Source organism: Galeopterus variegatus, unplaced genomic scaffold (assembly GCF_000696425.1).
Source record: "Galeopterus variegatus unplaced genomic scaffold, G_variegatus-3.0.2 Scaffold347, whole genome shotgun sequence".
NCBI classification, from domain to species: Eukaryota; Metazoa; Chordata; class Mammalia; order Dermoptera; family Cynocephalidae; genus Galeopterus; species Galeopterus variegatus.
Window position 1 is genome coordinate 412,190 of NW_007726458.1, and position 22,541 is coordinate 434,730.

General features: G+C 43.2%; 1 protein-coding gene across 3 annotated transcripts in view; it reads left to right on the top strand.

The window, feature by feature from the left end:
* Positions 1 to 22,541, top strand: part of FAM193A (family with sequence similarity 193, member A) — a 111,229-nt gene that overhangs the window by 5,227 nt on the left and 83,461 nt on the right. For 2 of the 3 annotated variants that reach the window (XM_008567808.1, XM_008567809.1), the window contains exons 2-4: positions 13,200 to 13,360; positions 14,187 to 14,354; positions 17,175 to 17,409. In XM_008567808.1, coding sequence (XP_008566030.1) covers positions 14,254 to 14,354; positions 17,175 to 17,409 — 336 coding nt within the window. In that variant the 5' untranslated portion in view covers positions 13,200 to 13,360; positions 14,187 to 14,253. The remainder of the gene's footprint in view (positions 1 to 13,199; positions 13,361 to 14,186; positions 14,355 to 17,174; positions 17,410 to 22,541) is intronic. The other variant, XM_008567810.1, reaches the window with a different exon arrangement.

A 22,541-nucleotide genomic window follows, 5' to 3' on the forward strand; every position in this document is an offset into this window, starting at 1 on the left:
AAAAAAAAAAAAAAAAAAAAAAAAAAAAAAAAAAAAAGCTGCTTCTCTGTGGGCCGGCCCGGTGGCGCACTGCTACAGTGCGCCGCTTGAGAGCGAGGCGGCGCCCCCGCCGAGGGTTCGGATCCCACATACAGACCGGTTCCCGCTCACTGGCTGAGCGAGGCGCGGGAGCAGCACCGAGGATTGCGATCCCGTTGCCGGTTCCCAGTCCGGTACGGGGGCAACACTGAGGGTTGCGATCCGTTGCCGGACACGGAAAAAGACAAAAAGACCAAAAAAAAATATTTAAAATATCTCTTTCACTTTGTCTATTTCAGTATTTACTGCTGTTTTATATACACATGTGTGCTATATATATTTTTAGTTAATGCTTTGATGCACATGATAAAACGTTTCTGAAGGCACAACAGAGGACAATGCACATTCAGTTCCTCTAGCCCCTGTGTCTTCCTCCAGAGATGTTCTGCTCTGTTATGTTATTGAAAGGTGGTGATGGCAAACACCACAGTGTCCCAAGTTATAGGCAACTGTCAGTAGGTTGAGGATATGGTTCTCCCAATTCTCGTCACCCTCCAGAGAGGAGTATAGGTGCCACAGTGAGGTGGGGTCCACATAGGACCTGGGGTGCTCTCCATTTTCTAGGTGTCTCCTAGGTGCTGCCTACCATGGGGCACATGGTAGGCACACCATCTTATTAATGGACACCATAAATCTAGTTTTTCCTTCTTTTTTGCAGTTACTCTTCTGTTAGGTACTTCCCCATCATTTTTCATTATTTTGCTCTGATGTACACTGAAAACCTTTATATACTGCTGTAGATTTTGAATTTTTAGTTTCAATGGCTCAATTTTAAATGTTATCTAATTTTAATTTGTTCTGTTTTACCCATAAATTATTTATAATTTTTGAGTGTCCAAACATATACAGGTATCTCCTGGATTACCTTTAATCATACTGACTTTAATTTAATGTGGTTGTAGTTGGAAGTCATAGTCTGTATTATAGTGATTCTATATCAATCAGGTATATTTGCTAATTCTAATACATGGTTAAGTTTTTCTAAATGTTCCATGTGTGCTTGAATGTGTTCTCTGAGTTTAGGTGGAGTGTTCTCTGTGTGCTCATTAGATCAACTCCTTGTTAATTGTGTTCTTAAATTTTTCTGTGTTTCTGTGGCCTTATTAATTTTTCGTATGCTTAATCTACACATTTCTGAGTGAAATCAGTTAAAATCCTTCTGTGCATGTATCTTTGTCCTTTCCTTTATAACTATTTCCAGTTTTGCTTTACATATTTTAAGGCAGTGCTGGGTGAACACAGGTTAAAACGATTAAATCTTGATGCATCATTCCTTTTACTGCACTGAAACCATCTGTGATAGCACCTTATTCCTGAAGGACTATTTTGTTTGTTGTTCCTATGGCCACTTTAACTCCCCCCCTTCCCTTCCTTTCCTTTCATATCCTTTTATTTTCAGTCTCTTTGTTTTACTGTGCTTTAGGTGTTCTTGGGCCGTCAGCACAGAGGTAGACTTTATATAGTCTCAATTGAGAGTCTGCTTCTTAATGGTGAAATTAATCCTTTTCGCTAACTGTGACTAGTAATATATTTGAGGTTGTGTATGCTACCATGCAGGTCAGAAATCAAGCACTGCCCTTCATCTGGACCTGGTGTACCACCCGCTCAGTCATCACTCACATGGCTCTCACGTTCTTGCTTTTCTCTTGTTAGTTACATCACCCAAGCATCTATCCCTAAACATTGTAGTCCTGGCGCTTTGAATTATATAAGAAAATATAATCAAACAGCATGCATCATTTTGTGTCTGATTTATTTTGTTCAACTTTATGTTTGAGATTCATAAACATTGTGCTTTCTTCATTTTCATTTCTATGTACTCTTCACCTTTATGAATATATTGCATTTTTTTTTCCTTTTTGTCTTTTTTCGTGTCCGGCAACGGATCGCAACCCTCAGTGTCGCGCCCGTACCGGACTGGGACCGGCAACGGGATCGCAACCCTCGGTGTTGCTCCCACGCCTCGCTCAGCCAGTGAGCGGGAACCGGTCTGTATGTGGGATCCGAACCCTCGGCGGGAGCGCCTGCCGCGCTTCCCAAGCGGCGCGCTGTAGCAGTGCGCCACCGGGCCGGCCCCATATATTGCATTTTAATTGTTCCTTAATTTTTGGAAAATATTTGACAAATATCCAAGTCTAAATAACCATAGTTTGGTCCATCAGTCATTCTTTCACATAAAATTGACGTTTGTGAGTAGAGCGGCTTGTTTCAGCTCACAGAGCACAGGGCTTTCCTCCAGGCAGTCCTCCTCCTTGGGAACATCACAGAAATGCTTTTCACATCCTCCTGTTTCATCACACAGAATAGTTAAAGGACCTGTGCCCAGGGGTTGAGATTTAATAGAAACAGTGACTTTATTGCATTCAAGGATATTCTTACATGGAACTGACTTTTTTTTAGACTGTAAGTGTGTGTCAGTAAAGAACACAGTGGCCACTAGTACACTTGGCTCTGCTTTCACCCACAATTGCTTTTGTACTGTTGGTGCAAACTCAGCACAGGGAAGAAGGCAAAGGACATCTTGGTATGAATGTGAGGCTAGTTTTGATGAGAGGACCTGCTGAAGGGCGTCAGGGCTCCCAGGTGTTCATGGATCACACTGAGAAACACTGTTCTGTTGGATTGCATTTTACTTACTGACTTGTTGAATTTCCTTCTGTATGCTGAATATGAGCCCTTTATTGGTTTTGTGCATTGCATATATCGCCTGTATTTTTTCACTGTATTTATGGTGTCTTTTTTAAAACACAGATTTATTTTTAATCTAGTCATTCTTCTTAATGGTTACTACTTTAGTCCTGTTTATTTGTAAGTCTTCCTTATCATGAGGTCATAAACGTATTTTTTTGGTATATATTTTCTTTTATCAGCACTATCCAAAAGAAGTAATAATGTGAGCCTTAAATGCAAGCCACATAGATAATTCACATTTTCTAGTAGCCACATATCAAAAACTAAAAAGAGGGCTGGCCCGGTGGCGCACTCGGTAGAGTGCGGCACTTGGGAGCGCGGTGGCACTCCCGCCGAGGGTTCGGATCCCATATACAGACCGGTCTGCTCACTGGTTGAGCGCGGTGTGGGCACGACACCAAGGGTTGCGATCCCGTTGCCGGTCACGAAAAAAGACAAAAAGGGAAAAAAAAAATTAAAGAATTTTGAATAAAAATAAATAAAAATTAAAAAGAAATACGTGATGTATTTTTTTTTACCTCAATATATTCAGACTTTCATTTCAACATATAACTAATATAAAATACTGATTTTTAATTTTTTTTTTATTTTTAAAGATGACCGGTAAGGGGATCTTAACCCTTGGCTTGGTGTTGTCAGCACCACACTCTCCCAAGTGAGCTAACCAGCCATCCTTATATAGGGATCTGAACCCGTTGCCTTGGTGTTATCAGCACCACACTCTCCAAGTGAGCCACGGGTCGGCCCTGATTTTTAAATTTTGTATTTTATTCAAAATCCTGTGATACAGCCATATCAATTTGAACTACCCACATTTCAAATTAGCCGCATATGTCTAGTGGCTGCCTTACTGGACAATACACTATTACAGCTTCATCGTCTGCTTTTCATATTAGACCTGCAACCCACCTGGAATTGAAATTAAATTTCTTACATGGTGTTAGGTAAAGGTCAAGTTATATTTATTTCTGTGTGGATATCCACATCCCTAGCAGGATTTGTTGAAAGGACAGCTGCCTCTTGCCTCCTCAAACTCTTCAGCACCACCTTTGTTATAAATCACGTGTCCATTATGTGTGGATCTGTTTCTGGGCTCTCTGTTCTATTCTGTTCTGTTGGTTTGTTTGCCTTTGTACCAACAGTGTGTTGTCTTAATTATAGTAACTTTGTAATAAATCTCATATCCAGAAAGTCCCCTTATTTTGTCCTCTTCAAAAATGTCTTGGCTATTTTGGCTCTTTGCATTTCTGTATAAATTGAAAATTACCTGGTCAGTTTCCACAAAAAAATACCTGTTGAGGTCTGACTGGGATTGCATTGACTCTATAAGTCAGTAGGAGGAGAATTAACAACTTTCTAATTGAGTCTTCTAATCCGTGAGTGTGGAATTTTTTTCCTATTTATTAATGTTTTATATTTTTCTGTGTTAAGTTATTGTGCCTTAAAAAAAAAAAAAAGATTCAGCAGTAGGTATTTGCAATTTTTTTTTTTTTTTTTTTTTTTTTTTTTTTTTTTAAAAGATGACCGGTAAGGGGATCTCAACCCTTGGCTTGGTGTTGTCAGCACCACGCTCAGCCAGTGAGCAAACCGGCCATCCCTATATGGGATCCGAACCCGTGGCCTTGGTGTTATCAGCACCGCACTCTACCGAGTGAGCCATGGGCCGGCCCGGTATTTGCAATTTTTAAAAATTTTAAAATCAGTTGATAGGAAACAAATTTATTTATTTATTTATTTATTTATTTATTTATTTCCTTTTTGTCTTTTTTCGTGACTGGTAACGGGATCGCAACCCTCAGTGTCGCGCCCGTACCGCGACCGGCAATGGGATCGCAACCCTCGGTGTCGCGCCCACACTGCGCTCAACCAGTCAGCAGACCGGTCTGTATATGGGATCCGAACCCTCGGCGGGAGCGCCACCACGCTCCCAAGCGCCATACTCTACCGAGTGTGCCACTGGGCCAGCCCCAGATAAGAAACAAATTTAACACCCAAAGATTAACATCCTTAATGCAAAAATAACTCTTAAAAATGAATTAGAAAAATCTAAGCAGAAATTTGGTGAAGGACATGGGCAGACAAGTCACACCACGGAGAAACACACGTGGGTAATAAGTATGTTCTAAGATGATGATGTGGCAGGTTAGGCGTGCTGGCCCTCAGCTCCTGTCTCAGGACCCCCAGGTGGCTGGCTCCATTTCTTGCCTGGTTGTTGCAGTTTTTTAATGCTATTTTAAATGGTATCCTTTACATTTTTCCTCCTCTAACTTTATTGGTATAGATGCAGTTGACTTCTCTTTTTCATGTGTTTGGACATTTCAAGACTCCCTACTTCTGTGAGTCAAAAGTGTCTTTGGCTTAATTGTCTTAATATTGTAGGATCCCAGTTTTTTTTCAAGAGTTACATTTTCAGTTCAGTCAGTTTGTCTAATGTGTCCTTTGTACTGCTGGATAGTCATACAGCAGTTATTGAAAGACTTGGTCATGGGCACATTCACCAGGACAGCGGATAGAATGGGAAGTGGCTAGTAGTGAGGAGCCGATCCTAGAGAACACAAGACATTTAAGAGGTGAAGGTGAGTGAGAAGCAGACGTCACAGGAGAGGAGAGGAGAGGAAAGCACGTGGGCATGATGTCCAGCACTGGAGGAAGCCAGTCGTTTGGAGGGTGGCAAGGTCAGTCGTTGGCTGGTTTGGGTTTGATTTTATGCTGCTTGCGAGGTAATAAGGTAGCCTGTTACTATTTCAGGGATGCTGGCAGAGGATAGCACACCACTAGATTGGAGACAAAGGACTTTATTACTCATGGCACAGCAAATAGCGTGAACACTGACATGTTTAAGTCAGTTCTCTTTACTCCCTCCCCAAGTTCCATAGCAGTGATCCAGGGTGGGTTTGTGTCACAGCTCAGGAGTGCCGATCGTGGGGGATGCCCCACTTCTACATTAAGCAGTAAGCACCCTGCTCTCTGTCTTAAGCTGCATAAACAACCCAGAGATGTGGCCTGGGGGAAGGAACAGTCAGGTCTTACAGCCTTGGCATATCCAAGACATGGAGGAGCAGAAGAGACCTACAGAGGACCAGCTCTCAACAGGTATTAAAGAAAGAAGTTAACCAAGAATAGATATGACAGGTTCAATATGGCAGCAGAGAGATTGTGTGTGATCTTGGCTAGGTCCGTGTGGGTGGAAGGGTAGGAGCAGAAGCCAGACTTAGCTGTGCGAAGAATGACTGAGTGGTGAGGCGCTGAGAAATTCAGTGTAAGGTACAGATTTTTAAGATGCTTGACTTTGGGGAGAGGAAAGGACAGAACAGGTCCAGAAGGTAATGGAGAAGCTGGAGGAAGGAACTGGGAATGTTGAAATGTGGAAGAAAAGAGTTTTGGGGGAAGTTTCTCCTCTTTACATTCTATTTTTTCACTAGGTAACATTTGAGAAATGAATAAGATGAATCAAGCTATTTCTGGCACTGTGCACCTGTCTGTGTGCTCTTCCCTTTCCCGTCTTCCTGCCTCCTCTTCTGAGATAGCCACTGTCCTTGAATTTTGTATTTACCGTCCCCTTATGTTTAAAAACTTAAAAATTTTTATCACCTATGTGTATCTTTAAATAATAAATTATTTTATTTGTTTTTTTGTCTTTTGGAGATTGGTGTGTTCTCACGTCATCTTCCGAGTCTTGCTTTTCTTTCTTTGTGAGATTCCTGCAGGCTGTCTGGGTGGCTGCAGCTCATTCATTGTCACTGACACAGTTCACTCATCATTAACATAATAAAGTCCACATGCAATTCAATGTGTAACTACACCACGACTTATTTATCAGTGACTTTGCTGAAGACATAGAGTTGTTTCCCATTTTGGGGGGGCATTTGGTATACCTATACCCTGGGTCTCACTTCTAAGAGTTTTGTTAAGGTATTTCTCTTTGGAGTAGAATTGCTGGGTTATAGTTGTTGAAATATTTACATTTATAAGACTGTTCCAATTTATATCCCCACTGACAATGTTTGGCTTCCAGTTACTCATATTCTTGCCCACACTTGGGATTGCCTCAGTTGTTTTTCCTCCTCAGTAGCATCCAGGCATTGGGCGAGAGTGTGGGGAGAGGGCAGTGTCAGGGTCAGGTTGGCTGTGTGGGCCCGATGCAAGGACAGATCTCCAGGGTATCAGAGCAGAGATGGCCCAGCTGGCTCTCCTAGTCTCCTGCCTCACCCAACTCTACACAGGGTGTCCACACAGGCCTGGCACAGAGCAGGCACCTAGAAATGGTGATTGAATGAAGGAACCAAGCCTACATTTGATTTTATCTAGCAATAATGTTTTGGGATTTCAAAATGTTTAAAATGCTCATCTTGCACTGTAGAGTTCACACCTTGGTAGGCTGTGGATGTGTTTTCATGTTTTTATGAATTCTCTGACAATTAAAACAATTTTTCTCTTCCGATGATGCTGGAGAGGGGCATATTTAGGTCATGGTTAGATCATTGGAGGGTCTGCCTGCTGTGTATCTGAGGACTTAGCCTCCTGATTTCTGTTCCTGGTGTTCTCTGATTCAGTGCTTGTCACAGCTATTGAGGAAAGAGCAGAGGTGTCTCATTACTTACATTCCATGCTAAGGCCAAGGGAAAAAATTCACCAAAGGAGAAATTCAAACAGGGGAAGAAGTGGTATTGTTGAAGCATTTTGCAGAGACCTATAAGGGGTACAGGCCTACTCAAAAAAAGCCTGCCACTTAGCAGTCAGAACCAGGCCAATGTTGAATTTAGCACTTTGGCTTCAGCTTCATCTGTCTCTTTAAAATAATGTTAATTTTTCAGGGTGTTGTGTTTTTTTTTGGGGGGGGGTTATTTGTTTGTTTGTTTGTTTGTATTTTACTTTTAAACCAACTTGGGTTTTTGTAGTTGTACAATGGTTAAAAAGCATAAGTTATGCTTCATTTTAACTTTTGTATATGTTTATTGACAACAATAGTTTCAGTCTGGAGGGGGTTCACACTTTGGTGAATTATTTTTCTTTAAAGGGCTCTGAGTAGCACCCAAGCATCCTGTCCCAAGGAAGGCTACTCAGCAAATGTTTTTTTTCTTTAAAAACTTTTTAATTGGGATATAACATAAAGTGTATAAAGCGAACTAATTTTAAGTGTACAGCTCCATACATTTTTATAAATGCGACAGACACTCATCTTTAAGTTTTAAAAAGTGTTTATAACTACAGAACTCATAGCATCAATTAAAAAGAAATGTTTAAAAGGAAAAATTATCTCCTTATTCAACAGAATACAGTTGTAAATTGTGATTTCCTCCCTCTCCTTATTCATATATGTGCATGAACTTTATAGATGCAACCCTTCCCCCTCCTTTAGTGTTATATCTTACACATCTTTTCATGTTAGTAAACCAGATCGTTGTTGGTGTTCTTAATGGGGATATAGTTTACGTACAGTGAAAGTCAGCCTTTTTAGTGTATAGTTTCATGTTTTGATGCCTGTATACAGTTGTGCAATCACCACCACATTCAAGATGTAGAACAGTTACTTACGTTACCTTTTTGTAGTCAACAGTATTGTTTTAATGATTCTATCATATAAAGAGATTCTTTGCCTTAAAAGGAAGGAAAATGTTATTTATTTTATTTATTTATTTATTTATTTATTATTAATTTTTTACATTCTAAGATGTTGCAGAGCAGTTGGGGGAGGGGGGGAAGTTATAGAGGGATAGGGTGAGAGAAAGAGGAAGGGAGGTGTGATTGAGGTCTGTGGCACCCCTCTCATTCCAGCAGGGGAGCCCAGGGGTGCTTCCTTCGGTGGCTTGGTGGTTGTCACTGGGCTGGATGCTGACAGAGTGGTGTGGGGGAAAGAGGGGCTGTGGCATGGCTGAGGCCCTCGGCATTCCCCAACCCTGGCTTGGGAGCCCGGGGCGCTAAAAGACAGAAAGTTGATCCCCCCATTGTTCACATGAAGAAACAGGCCTGAAGGTGACTCCTTCCAGGGTGCTGGCAGTCAGTGTAGAGCCAGTGACCTAGTCCGGGCTTCGGCTTCCCCGGTGGCCCTTCCTGCCAGCCTCAGCAAATTAATTTTCTGTTTTTCTGTTTTCAGGGTTGACTGTTTTAAAGGCTCTGTTTTGATTGTGGACGTTAGCATTTAATTTTGTTGGTGTTCTCACATCCCGCCTGTCATGGAAATGGAACTCTCGCATTTTACACTGAGGAGCCAGGTTCTCCAGTAGTTGCCATGCCCACAGATCCAATCAAGGCATATAGCCCCAATTTGGACCAATCATTTAAGAGTTTGGTATTATTTGTACTTATCTTAAGTGTTTGCCGTGTTAGGCCTTGGATCATAATAAAAACATATAAAATTCCTTTATAATGAACTTCATGAGAGTGATTGCTGATGCAATTTGTCAGTACTACCCAGAATTGCCAAATTGAGAGGACACAACTTGAGTCAGCTTCAGAGATAATCTAAGTGGTAGTCTTTGGCTCTTTTTGCTTGACATAATGCTTTTGATATTCACCCATATTGTTGCGTGTAGCAGTAGTTAATTCCTTTTTATTTATGAGAAGTACTCCATTTTATAGATGAACCACAATTTGATATCCGTTCTCCAGTGGAGGGACATTGTATCTTCTAGTTTGGGCTGTTACAAGTAAAGCCACTCGTGACACTCGAGTACCAGTGTTTGTGTGGCAGCGGCTGAGTTCTCTCTGATAAACACCTGGAGTGGAATTGCTGGGTCCTACAGGGTAAGTGTGTGATTAACGTTATGAGAAGCTGCCATTCTGTTTTCCAAAGTGCTTATACTATTTGCAGCCTTGTATGAGAGTTCCAGTGGCTCTTCGTCCTGGCCAGGTGCTGGATATTGACAATACGTACTTATAGCCATTTTAGTGGTTTATAGCATTATCTCATTATGGTTTTAATTTGCATTTTGTTAATGATTGTTGTTGTTAAGCATCTTTTCATGTATTTATTTTCCATCTATATCTGTTTGGTAAAGTAGCTGTTCGAATCTCCTGCCTCTTTTTAATTGAGTTGTTTGTCTTGAGATCTTTGTATATTCTGAATACAAGCCCTTTATCAGATATGTTTTGCAAATATTTCCTTCTAGCGTGCTGCTTTCCTTTTTATTACATAACACTGTCTTTTGAAGAGCAAAAGTTTTAAATTTTGATCAAGTTCAATTTATCAGTTTAAGTGATTTTTGCTTTTTGTGTTTTTGTGTTTTGCCTTTGCTACTCAAAGTTATAAAGACTTTTTTTCCCTATGTTTTTTCTACATGTCTTATGGTTTTAGCTTATACATTTAGGTCTGTGATCCATTTTGAGTGTAACTTTGTATCTTATAAAGTAAGGATTGAGGTTCATCCTTTTTGCACATGGATACTCAGTTGTTTCAGAGCTATTTGTTGAAAAGACAGTTTCATCTTTTGAATTACTTTGGCACCTTTGTCATATACACATATAACAACATATGTAGTTGATCCAACATATGCATGGATTTATTTCTGGTCCCTTTGTTCTACTTTACATACTTGTCTGTCTTTTGCCAGTTCGGTACTGCCTTGATTCCTGAAGCTTTTTGTAGGAAGTCATGAAATTATGTAGTAGCTGTCCTCCAACTTTGTTCTTTTTCAAAAGCATTTTGGATATTCCTCTTCAGTGTCCCTCTAGCGCCCTCTACCCACAAGGCCAAACATATGCCCACTGACAGAAGAGAAATGTTTACAGGGTGCAGTTCCTTCATCACAAAATATGTCAAAGAAGGGTGGGTTTGGAGCTGAGAGGCAAAAAAAAATTGGTAACTGGCTCAACCAGATTCCCTGAGTAGGTGATCTTTTTGCTGAGGCCTGAGTGGTAAAGGGCACTCTATCAGTCGATGAGAAGCTGTTCAAAGATTTAATGGGTGAGTGCTCTAGGCAAAGACAACAAGCATAGTAACACTGAAAGCAGAACTTAGTCCTGGGCAACATTGAAGGCTGTGGTAAGAAACATGGCGTTTGTTCCTGAGTGACAGGGGGGAGAACAGAAGGTTTTATGAAGGGGAGCAATATGATCTCACTCTGGCTGTTGCTTAGAGAACAGATTGTAAGCAGGTAGGGGTGGAAATAGGGGTGCCAGTAGAGAGCCAGTGCAGTTGCTCAGGCAGGAGGCAACAAACAGTGGCTTTAGCTGGGTTGGAAGCAGTGCATTGAGAAGAATGGGTGGATTGTGGATGTGTTTAGGATTGAGGTAGAGTGGGCAGCCTTGCTGTTGGGTTGGAGTGGGATGGAGGAGGAGAGAGTAAACCTCATGCACTGAAGGGTGCTGACCCGCTGCCGTTGGGGAGCAATTTCGTTCTTCCTCGTCTGACTGCCTGTCCCTGTCCCATGATGACATAGCAGGCAGACCCTGTGACCTTTCCGGTCACTTTCAGTATTGGAATTGTCTCATTTTCAGGTATTCAGGTTCTCTCTACATGAAAACCTAAATGTCTCACCTAATGCAGAGAGTTTCCCCCTCAGCTAGTAAGTGATGCCAGTAATCACCAAGGATGGAGAGTGGTGGCACGTGTCCTGTTCCCTGACGCTTTCCTGTTCCTCCAGGATGGAGAAGGAGTTCCAGAAAGGAGGAATTGGCAGTCTTTGTTCTTTGCCAGGCTGTCTTTGGTTCTTTTTGGCTGACTGGGGCCTGTGTTCTTAACAGGTAGCCCAGTAGTTGCTGACTCTTGCTATGGGAGGCTGTCTTAGTCCATTTGGGCTGCTATAACAAAATACCGTAGACTGGGTGGCTTATAAACAACAAAAGATGTATTTCTCATAGTTATGGAGGCTGGGAAGTCCAAGATCAAGGCACTAGCAGATTCTGTGTTTGGTGAGGACCTGCATCTGGTTCATAGACAGCACCTTTTTCCTGTGTCCTCATGTGGTAGAAGGGGCAAGGATCTTTCTGGGGACTCTTATAAGAGCAGTAATCCCATTGATAAACGCTCCACCCTCATGACCTAATTATCTCCCAAAGGCCCCTTGGGGGTTAGGATTTTAATGTATGAATTTGGTGGGAGGGGGACACAAACATTCAGACCATAACAAAATATTCACACCTTCTTTAGGTTGAAACCTCAGTAGGGACTTTGCACTGGACTGTCTGGTGGAGAGCCTTTCAGCACACAACCACTGCCCCCCTCTCTGCCCCTGTGGTATGATTCTGGGGCCTGCTCATCCAACAGGACCTATTCAGGTGTGGTTCTTTCGTGACAACACAAGCTCCTGGCCTCCCACATGATGGTGGCAGTGTAGCTAGCTCCCCTGCTGCTCCTTCCTCCCGCCGTCCACTGGGAGGCTGTCACGGTTTTCCACCTCAAAGTCTGATATTGGCATCCATGTGCCCAACTCCACGGGACACATGATAGGCTCTTGGAAGAAAGAGTTTTCATGTGCTTCTTCTAGCCTTAAGCTGGGGGGTTGCTACAAGTGTCTGAACAGACCTGACCAAGGCCAGCCCAGGTGATCCCCAGGCTCCTCAGCACAGGCCAATGCCCCGCCTCTCTGAGGGCTTGTCTCATTGGCTTTGTGCTTGATTTGGGGGTAAGGGAAGCTCCTCTCCCCTCATGGTGACAGCAGAGGAAATAGTACAGTTCTCCTAACCCATGTGAATTCCCTTCTAGAAGCCTGTCCCGTGACTCTGTACTCCTCTTCCTCAGGCTGTTAGGGGCGATGATTGTGGAGCTGGCTGCCCCCCTTGTGATCCCTGGGGAGCTCTCTGGCACCCTGCTTCACTACACAAGTGTCCTTAGCTCTGAGACTTGAGCCCACGTTCTCACATAGCAGAGCCAGTTCAGGGCCTGTCACTAGAGGGACCACAGAGCTGGCTAGGTGGGTGACTACAGGAAGAAAATGGTTTGGGGGTAGAGTGGGACCTAAGGTTGTATTTATGTTCTCTGTAGTCCTGACTGTGGACAATAGCTGTGGACACATCTGTCATGCTAGGAGCCTCCTTGGTCCTCAGAGCAGACAATGCAGGCATGGTGTCCCCGGGACACAGAGGCCTCTGCCTTTGGCCACTGGACACTGGGCTCAGAGAGGCCACTGGGTTTGCACTAAGTTCTTTCTCAAGCGACTGTGGATGTGTTGCTTCCCAGAGGTGCCCACTGGGATAGTCCTTGTATGTGCTGATTAGGACACTGGGAGTGAATTGTTCTTTAAAGAATAAAAGAAATTCACTGAATGTCTTCACATGATCATGATGTGAACTCTTGGAAGGTAAAAAACCATTGGTTCTAATCAAAATTCTTGAGTGTCAGAGAGAAAAAGTTTCCTCTCTAACGTCAGTTAAGGTATTTTCAATGTCTAGGCTTTAAGTTTTTTCTAAAACGTATTTTTCTGAACAGATAATTAAAAATTGATACCATGAGCGTTTGAATATAACTGGTTTATTATTTTCTCTTTTTAAAGCAGGGCCAAGATTTTCTTCTTCACTCCCCACTTGGTGGCTCCCAGCCTGAGGCTGGTGGGGGCGGGAGGCTGGCTCTGGGTGCACAGACGCTGCCCTCGGCCGGGCTGGGCACCACACCCTCAGATGCAGCGTGCTCGTGCGAGGCCTGCAGTGAGCGCAGGTAAGTGCTGTGTGCTCATGCTCAGCCACAGCGATGTGCAGGTGCATGTCAGAGCTGGACTGGGAAACTGGGCTATTTTGACAAATAGCAACAAACATTAGAGGCAATCTGAGAGTAAGACAGTAGGCCTGGCTATTGACAGGAAGAGCCAGATGAATAAGACAAAAATTCCTGCCCATGGGGAACTAACACTAGGAAGCTAGTTCTCAGAAAGGGAGAGGAGGTGTATATAAATAATTAGAATCTAAGATCAATGACCATAAAGGAGAGAGGAGTGATGGCGGAGGCTGGTGATTGGCAGCTGCTCGGTGACTGGCAGCTGCTCAGTGACTTGGGGGGTAAGAGAGCCCAGGACCAGATCTGAAAAGGCTCTGCACCCTGGTTCAGGGAGGAAACCAGTGGAGCCAAACAGGGACTTGAGTCGAGAGGCACAGACTCTGTGGGGAGCTCCCTGATGGGCACCGTGAAGATCAGGTGGGTAGGTAGAGGAGAATGTCAGTGTTCCAGACCGTGGACAATAGCAGTGAACACACCTGTCATGCTAGGAGTGGAGAAATCTCATGGACACGAAGGTCTCAGGGTCTGGACAGCTGTGCTGGGGATGCCATCAGTTCCCCTGCGGTGCCAGGAGATGGAGAGCTAGCTCCCAGTAGCTGAGCAACTGGGAGCTTGCACTGGGTAGGGAGACTGGGAGCTTCTGGCTGCTTTCTGACTTCCCCTGTTTGAAGACAGTCTTCATTCCCTCAGGCATCTGTCAGGGTGAGGAGGTGAAGTAGATTGTGTTAACCTGTCTCACCTAACTCCTGGTTCCTGTGTTGTCTCACAGAGAAATTTCGGCAGAGACTGACCGGGAACCTCAGCAGCTGCAGAACTACTGGTCGGAAGTGCGCTACATGGTCCGCTGCATATACCGCCAGGCGGGAACCCCGCTGGCAGACGACCAGGACCAGTCTCTGGTACCTGACAAGGAGGGAGTGAAGGAGCTCGTGGATAGGTACACATTGTCCCATCACCCTGTCCAAATCTCTGCCCTCCCCTGCTGTCCTTGGAGCCTCTCCACTTGGGATTGGCTTTTCTTTTTAAGCCTTGGATAAAGCTTGGCTGGGCTTGCTCAGACCTTGGTGCAGTTCAGGTCTTCAGCAGACAAACTGGGAAAAGGAAGCCTTCTGGGTAAAAAGATTCAAACTCTTCTGAGTCTAATGAAACACTCGTTATCTGTATAATAAAATGAAATGTTTCTGTCATTTCATCATGTTAGACAGTCGGTAATACCTACCTGTTTGGGTTTTTACTGGGCCAGGGATGATGCTAAGTACTTTCACAAGCACTCTTGCATTTGCCAAACCAAGGAGAAAGGCAGAGATGTCACATTTATGAGTTGAGGAAGGTGAGGCTCCATGAGGTCGGGCAGCTTGTGAACATGCCTGTAGCACGTGAGTGGAGAGCTGCCGGAGCAAGCCTGTCCATGTGGCTGTCTCTCAGTGTGGGAGGCTCACAACACTGCTTCTGTCCTTCATACTTGTGCCCAGTACCTGTACAGAATTTGAGGTGGGCATGATTTTTATTCTCACTTACAGTTTGAATGTAGCATTTTTTCCCTGCTTTTTGAAATGTTCCAAATAAAAACAACACGTTGGAGCTGGACATTTCATGGGTTGATTCTCATTTTGGTTTCTTCTGTCTCATTTTGAACGCAGCACCTTTGGCGGTTTTACAACCTGATATCTGCTGTGCAGTAGATGTTTTCCTGGAGGCTGGGATGGTGATTCGCCACGGGTTATATTAACTAGTTGGTGTATTTGGCTGGTGTCTTCAGGGTTTGACCTCTGAACCACTGAGTTATATGAGATCGTTCCGGGTGGTCTGTGCCTTTTCTAGAAGTTAGGTTTCCTAGTAAGTATTAGGAAAAATATATCAAACCCGTTACTTTATAGATTATTAATGTTGCATCTTCAGTACCTTAGAATAGCACCAGCACATGGGTAGTATGCCAGTGTTTATTGAATGCACATAAGAATGAAGTAATTAATTAATGAGCTTCCATAGTATCTTCAACATATTCCTGCTTCTTTTTTATATAACTTTAACAAAATCTGTTTGCTAAAGTACTACATGGTTATTTCCTTAAATTTATAAAATACAGAAATGGACAAAGAAATCAAATAAAATGCATCTAATTCCACCATGCTAAGTGAACTAAGAGGAGGTGTCCAGTCTCCTTGTAAGTTTGATTGCAGCTGTGTCATTTGGGTCTTCTGTGACTTTCCTTTAGCAGATGAAATACATTCTGTTTTAGTAGTTAAAATTATGACAGTAATACCAAGAAAATTAATCTATCTATCTGAAATGTACTAACCATAATGAGTATCCCATCAATGTATACTATTTTTCTAGCCGATTTTATATAAAGCTTCACGTGTTCCATTAGAAGACTTTACTTGGCTCTTGTCTTTTACAGCCTAGGTGGTATGGCAATTTAAAAATGGAATAGATAAGAATTTAACTTTTTCCTTTTGGACCTAATGTGGTACCCAAAAGATGAAAGGATCTATTATGTAAAATCCAAGAGCTGTAGCTTAATGTACTTTACAGCTTATTTCTAATAGAGTGCCAAACTCAAACTGGTTTGTCTTGGTGATGGGTTATAGATGGATGTTTTGTTTTTATTTTTTCCTTTTTGTCTTTTTTCGTGACCGGTAACGGGATCACAACCCTCAGTGTCGCGCCCGTACCGCGACCGGCAACGGGATCGCAACCCTCAGTGTCACGCCCGCACCGCGCTCAGCCAGTGAGCGGACCAGTCTCTACATGGGATCTGAACCCTCGGTGGGAGCGCCACCGCGCTCCCAAGCGCCGCACTCTACCGAGTGCGCCACTGGGCCGGCCCTAGATGGATGTTTTGATTTTTGCACCAGTGGTCCTAGATTTCCATCTAGAGTCTTCTCAGTAATGCACAATTAAAAGAAGTGACAACTTTAACCATAGTAAAGCTAAATATTATAGAACAAGTTTTAAAATGTCGACTATCCCCAAGTTTGGAAAGAAATTCATGAAAATGTTCATTGCGATTGTGGACTAGTGGTGAAGCATGTATTAATTTTTTCCCTACTCTTCAGATTGCAAATTTTATTTTAGACACTTGTATTGCTTTTTTGGTGAAATAATTTAAAAACAGGATAGACTGTGTCTAAAGTTTCCTTAGATTATAAATGTAATGCAAGTCCATTTGGATTGTATACCGAGTTCCTAGAAAGAAGGAAAGAGCAGTCTGCCCCATTCCTGTAGCCAAGAGTCACCTCTACTAGGACGGGTGTTTTTCACCTGTTAACACATAAGTCTTCAAAGTAGTAGTCTTCAGTCTTGCACATTTGTGATAGTCTTATGGTTGAGAGTATGCATCCAGAGCCAGCTGCAGTTTGGTGCTCTCTGCCATGTGCTAGCTGTGAGTTCATATGGCTTACCTGACCTGTGTGGGCTTCAGTGTTTCCACCCGCAAAGTGGACATGAAGCCGTTCTCCTCGTGTGGGTTATCCCAGTCAGCACATGTGCATGAACAGCACTGCACAGAGAAAACCAGGTAAATGTCAGTCCTTCTGCTGGTTCAGTTGTGACGCTGTCTGTGTCCCGTGCTCCCCATCTGTTAAGTGGGGTGGCATGCCTCACAGGTTGTTATGAGGAAGATGATCGTTGTCATCATTGATAGGTGGTTGCCTGTGGAAAGGCTTCAGAAAAGATGCTCACAGACATAGAAACAGTCATGTCATAGGGACCTGTGTGGCAGTCCCTGGTGAGCGATGACTCCCTTTCTCTGCAGGCTCTGTGAGAGGGATCCCTACCAGCTTTACCAGCGGCTAGAGCAGCAAGCCCGAGAGTACGTGCTGGAGATGAAGGTCCGCCTGCTTCGGCAGCTGTCAGCTGCGGCAAAGGTGAAGGCACCATCCGGCCTGCAGGGCCCTCCCCAGGCACACCAGTTTATCTCCCTCCTCCTCGAAGAGTATGGTGCCCTCTGCCAGGCCGCGCGTTCCATCAGCACCTTCCTCGGTACTCTGGTAAGAGAGAATGTGCTCTTTTCTTTCTGGTTGTTGAGAAGGTGAATGAAAGAGAAGACACGTGTGTGGGGGGATGTTTCTGAGGCTTGTGCACTGATCTCAGACACACCTGCTGTGCAGTCACAGATCCATCCTCCACAAGGTCAGGCATAGGTGTGGGAGAGAACCTGCTTCCTCTCCTTTCTCTTTCTTCTGGACTTTGTCACTGGGTAAAAGCATTAAGTGAGTTGATATTGGTTGATACCTCATGGAAATACTGTTTGGAGGACCATGAGGCCTAGGGAGCAAGGCATGGGTACAGTTTGAGGTGGGGATCGGTGTGTGCATTAATAAGGAAATGGAAGAGAAATCGTTGGGGTCTTAAAATTGTCCATTCTGTTGCTACAGTAGACAGTTGGTATTTGATGAAATGCACATGAAGAGCATGAAGACTGTAGAGATGGGCCTATTTACAGCCCCATGGCCATGCCAGTGGTATTCATTCATTCATTCTTCATTCATTTATTCATTCGTGCATTCACTGAACACCCTAATGCTGGGTTCAGGACAGGCTTACAGACTCAAGTAGATGCCATCTCCCATCCCATCCTCACCCTCAGGGATCTTACAGTCCTAACAGAGGAGTCACACAGGCAGGTCTCTAATCACCTCAAAAGTAAATCACCACCATGGGCAGAAGGAGGCATAGAGTAGAAACACAGTTACTGGCAAGCTGGGTCGATCCTTAGCAACCACCGTGAACCTGCTGGTTGAAGGACCATGCTCCCCAGAGAAAAGCCACTAAAGCTCCTTTGGCTGTAATAGACCCACCATTTACCAAACAGTCTGAAGTTTTTCATCATCACCTAAATTTGTTATTAAGTTCATTGGGCTAGTTTTGGGTGCTTTCTTCATGGTAAAACCGTATTTTGAACCAAACGTGGTAACCAGTGGTTCCTAAGATTGTAAGCGTTATGGTCTTTATCTGATAAAGTTGATGGACGCTCTCTAGAAAAATTTACGTACGTACACATTTGCAAGTCGTATCAGAGTTCGTAGGCTTCCTCAAGCTTCCCTGCATCAGACCTTCACCATTCCTGTAATGCATGGGGATACGTCCATTGTGAGAAGAGGCAGCCGGCGAACGGGGTTGGTGCAGGCAGGCAGTGGGGGCAGCCGTTCTCCTGCTTCAAGCCCTGACTCCACTGAGCTGTGCATGGCTTCCCTCTGGCACCTTATTCCTCATCCTGTGCCTCTCTCAGTACTGCCTCTCCCACCTCTACCTAGTGAGAGTCTCCCTGTTCTTCAAGGTCCAGATCCAGAGCTTCCTTCTCTGTGAAAGTGCTGTGAACCTACCCTGTTTCCTAAGAGAATGGTGGCCCAGTTAAAACACTCTCCTGCCTGCCAGAACCTGGTGCACAGAGAGAATCTAGAAGTAAAGAGAGATATGCTGTCCTCCAGAAAGTGCTGCTAAAGTCCAGGTCCTCCTCAGATAGAGTCGGACACTTTTATGAAGCAAACAAGGGCCGAGCCCGTGGCGCACTCTGGAGAGTGTGGCGCTGGGAGCGCAGCAGCGCTCCCGCCGCGGGTTCGGATCCTATATAGGGATGACCGGTGCGCTCACAGCACTCACTGGCTAAGCGCGGTGCGGCTGGTCTCAAAAAGGACAAAAAAAAAAGAAAGAAAAACAAAAGTTAATCAGAACCATGTCTATTGGAGCTAATTCCTAGCAATGTATGTAGAAATATTTGCTCATAGTTTAAAAAATAGTCATAAACTCTTAAGCACAAAAACGGCTCTTTGGTCAGTGTTATATTTCACTTTCTTTAGACATAGAAATGTTCATTTTGGTTTCTAGCGGTATAACAGATCAGATACCATGAACTTTCCTTCTCCAAGGGAAAGAACTAAATTTATTAGGTAACATAAAATAAAAAGGTAAAATCTTTTAAATTGTATGGCTAAGATGCCATGAAAGGGAAGAGGACCTAGTGGTGAAAAACCAACTGAAAGTTGGAATCCTGAGAAATAGATCTGTTAAACAAGCCAATATTTGCTCTAAGGATTTCTTATCCTGGGAGGCAGAAGATACAGCCCCAGTCTAGCCCAGGGTGGGTCAGCACTTGATACTGGGACCACAAATGATTACACTCACAGTGTAAAGGTAAAGGAGAAACTCCAGGCACCAGAAGGAACAGCAAAGATATATGCCCACTGTGACTTTGGGGTGGGTGCGGCAGGGAAGTACAACCTTACAGTCTTCTAGGGATTTTGTAGCTATAAACCAACCACCACATAGGTTTGTGGTCTGAACAAATGCTGTTGGTGTGGTAACAGCTCAAGCCTAGAAGTTATTTTGCAGTGGTCTAAGGTTGCTGGAAATTCAAGCAACATGCAGATCACCTCTGGAAGGCTTGACCTTCAATCAGACCTCAAAGAATTTACATAGTTAAAATCCCCCAAAATGAGCAGCTCACAGTAAAAAAAAAAATATATATATATATATTAAAAATACAAGGTTCAAGACAGCACATTTGAAAGCCAGGAGAAGCAACAGACACAATCACATTCTAAAGATATTTATATTTTCAAACGAAAAATATAAAGTAACTGTTTACTGTGTTTAAAGAAAAAAAAAATTTTTTTTTTTTTTTGTCCTTTTTGAGACCGGCCGCACTGCGCTCAGCCAGTGAGCGCTGTGAGCGCACCAGTCATCCCTATATAGGATCCGAACCCGTGGCGGGAGCGCTGCTGCACTCCCAGCGCTGCACTCTCCCGAGTGTGCCACGGGCTCGGCCCCTAAAGAAATTTTTAAAACGCTTAAGTTTATGAGTTAAGGATTAAGACTAAAGAATCATTCAGATTTTTAAAAAGTCAAAATGAAATAAAAATATATGATTTAAAAAAAAATCTTTGGATTTTTTTTTCAAATCACTTGGGAGAGTGTGGTGCTAATAATACCAGGGCCACAAGTTCGGATCCCTAAATAGGGATGGCCTGTTGGCTCACTTGGGAGAGCGTGGTGCTGACACCACCAAGTCAAGGGTTAAGATTCCCTTACTGGTCGTCTATAAAAAAAAATGTTTAATGGCTAGATGGAGCAGAATAAACAGCTGGAAAGAGAATTGGTGAATTGGAAGAAAGAGGTAAAGGAATTCTGTAGAATCTAACTCAGAGAGACAGAGAACTGGGGCACACAGGAGAGGCTATGAAATATGAAGGATGCAGTGAAGAGATTTCCATATGAAAATTAGAATGAGAATAGAGATGATGGCTGAAAATTTTCCAGAATTATTGAAAGATATCAGTGTTCAGTCAAGGAAACCTATCAGATTTCCCAAATAGAATAGATAAAAAAAATCCTTACCTAGGTACAGCATAGTGACAACCACAAAACATCAAAGAAAAAGTGATCTCACAACAAAAATATAGGAATTTGTTTAAAATTGTAAGATGTTCTAATTATATAATTCTGGATTAAAAAAATAGAGTCTAACAGTGAATCTCTGTGTACTTCTCACCCAGATTGATGGTTACATTTTGCCACACTAATTTTATTAAGCCTTGTTTTCCTCCCTCTTTCCCTTTCACCCTGTCTTTTTGATATAGTATCTTAATGCAAGTCCCAGACAGCGTGCCTTTTTGTCTTAGAATATTATTCCAGTATGCATCTCTAAAAATAGACATTACATTATCTTACGTAATGTATTGGTCTGTTTTGTATTGCCATAACAGAAATACCCAAGACTGGATAATTTATAAGGAAAAGAGGTTTATTTGGTTTACGATTCTGGGACAGCTGCATCTGGCACAGGCCTCAGGCTGCTTCTGCTCATGGCAGAAAGAGGCAGGCAGCTGGCGGGTACAAGCAGATCACATGGCAAGAGGAAGCAAGAGAGAGGAAGCAAGAGGTGCCAGGGTCCTATAAACAACCAGCTCTTGAGGGAATTAATAGAGCGAGAACTCACTCATTACTCCCCCCACCTAGAGAGAGCACTAATCTATTCATGAGGGATCTGCCCCCATGACTCAGTCAGTTTCCAGCACTGCCACATTGCGGATCAGATTTCCACATGAGTTTTGGAGGGGACGACACATCCAAACTCCATCACGTAGCCACAGTCCACACAGGAAAACTGACAGTAATTTCTTATCGATTAATACCAGTTCATATAGAAATTCTCCAGTTACCTCAGAAATTTCTTTTTTTTTTTTGTCTTTTTTACTGATCGGTAACAGGATCGCAACCCTCGGTGTCGCGCCCATACCGGGGACCGGCAACGGGATCACAACCCTTGGTGTTGCGCCCGCACCGCGCTCAGCCACTGAGCGGGAACCCGCGCTCAGCCAGTGAGCGGGAACCGGTCTCCACATGGGATCCGAACCCTCAGCGGGAGCGCCGCCGCACTCCCAATCCGCGCACTCTCCAGTGCGCCACCGGGCCGGCCCAGAAATTTCTTTTTCTAGTTGGGGTGTTTAAATCAGACCCAGCAAGCTTTACAAATTTATAACAACATTTTTAAAGTGCCACCAAATGATCTATGCCATGTAAAAAAATATACAGAGCTGGGCTGAGATAAATGTCTCAGAGCAGTAGTTCTGAAAATTTTTGGACTCAGGCCCTCTTTATACTTAAAAATTGAGGACCCCAAAGAGGTTTGTTTATGTGGATTATGTCAATATTGATTGTGCTGAAGTTAAAACTGGGAAATTAAAAAATGTTTATTAAGTCATTTAAAAATGTGAACTCAGATAACATAAATAGCATATTTTAGCATATATTAGATAACATAATAACATAAATATTTATTTTTAGATAAAAAGTAACTGTTTTCCAAAACAAAACATGTAGTAAGAATAGAATCATACACATTTTTGCAAATCTCTTTACTGTCTGACAGTTGGATTCTCACATTTGCTTCTTTGTTTGCTTGTCATAGATGGTTTTGGTTGAAGTTATTTGAATTTTTTTTTCTTTTTTTTCCCGGCGGCTGGCTGGTATGGGGATCTGAATCCATGACCTTGATGTTACAAGACTGTGCTCTAACCAGCTGAGCTAACTGGCCAGCCCCTGGTTGAAGTCATTGAAGAAAATTCAGCCTTACACAGATATGTAGTTGGTAAAAGGAGGAATATTTCAATAGCCTTTTCAG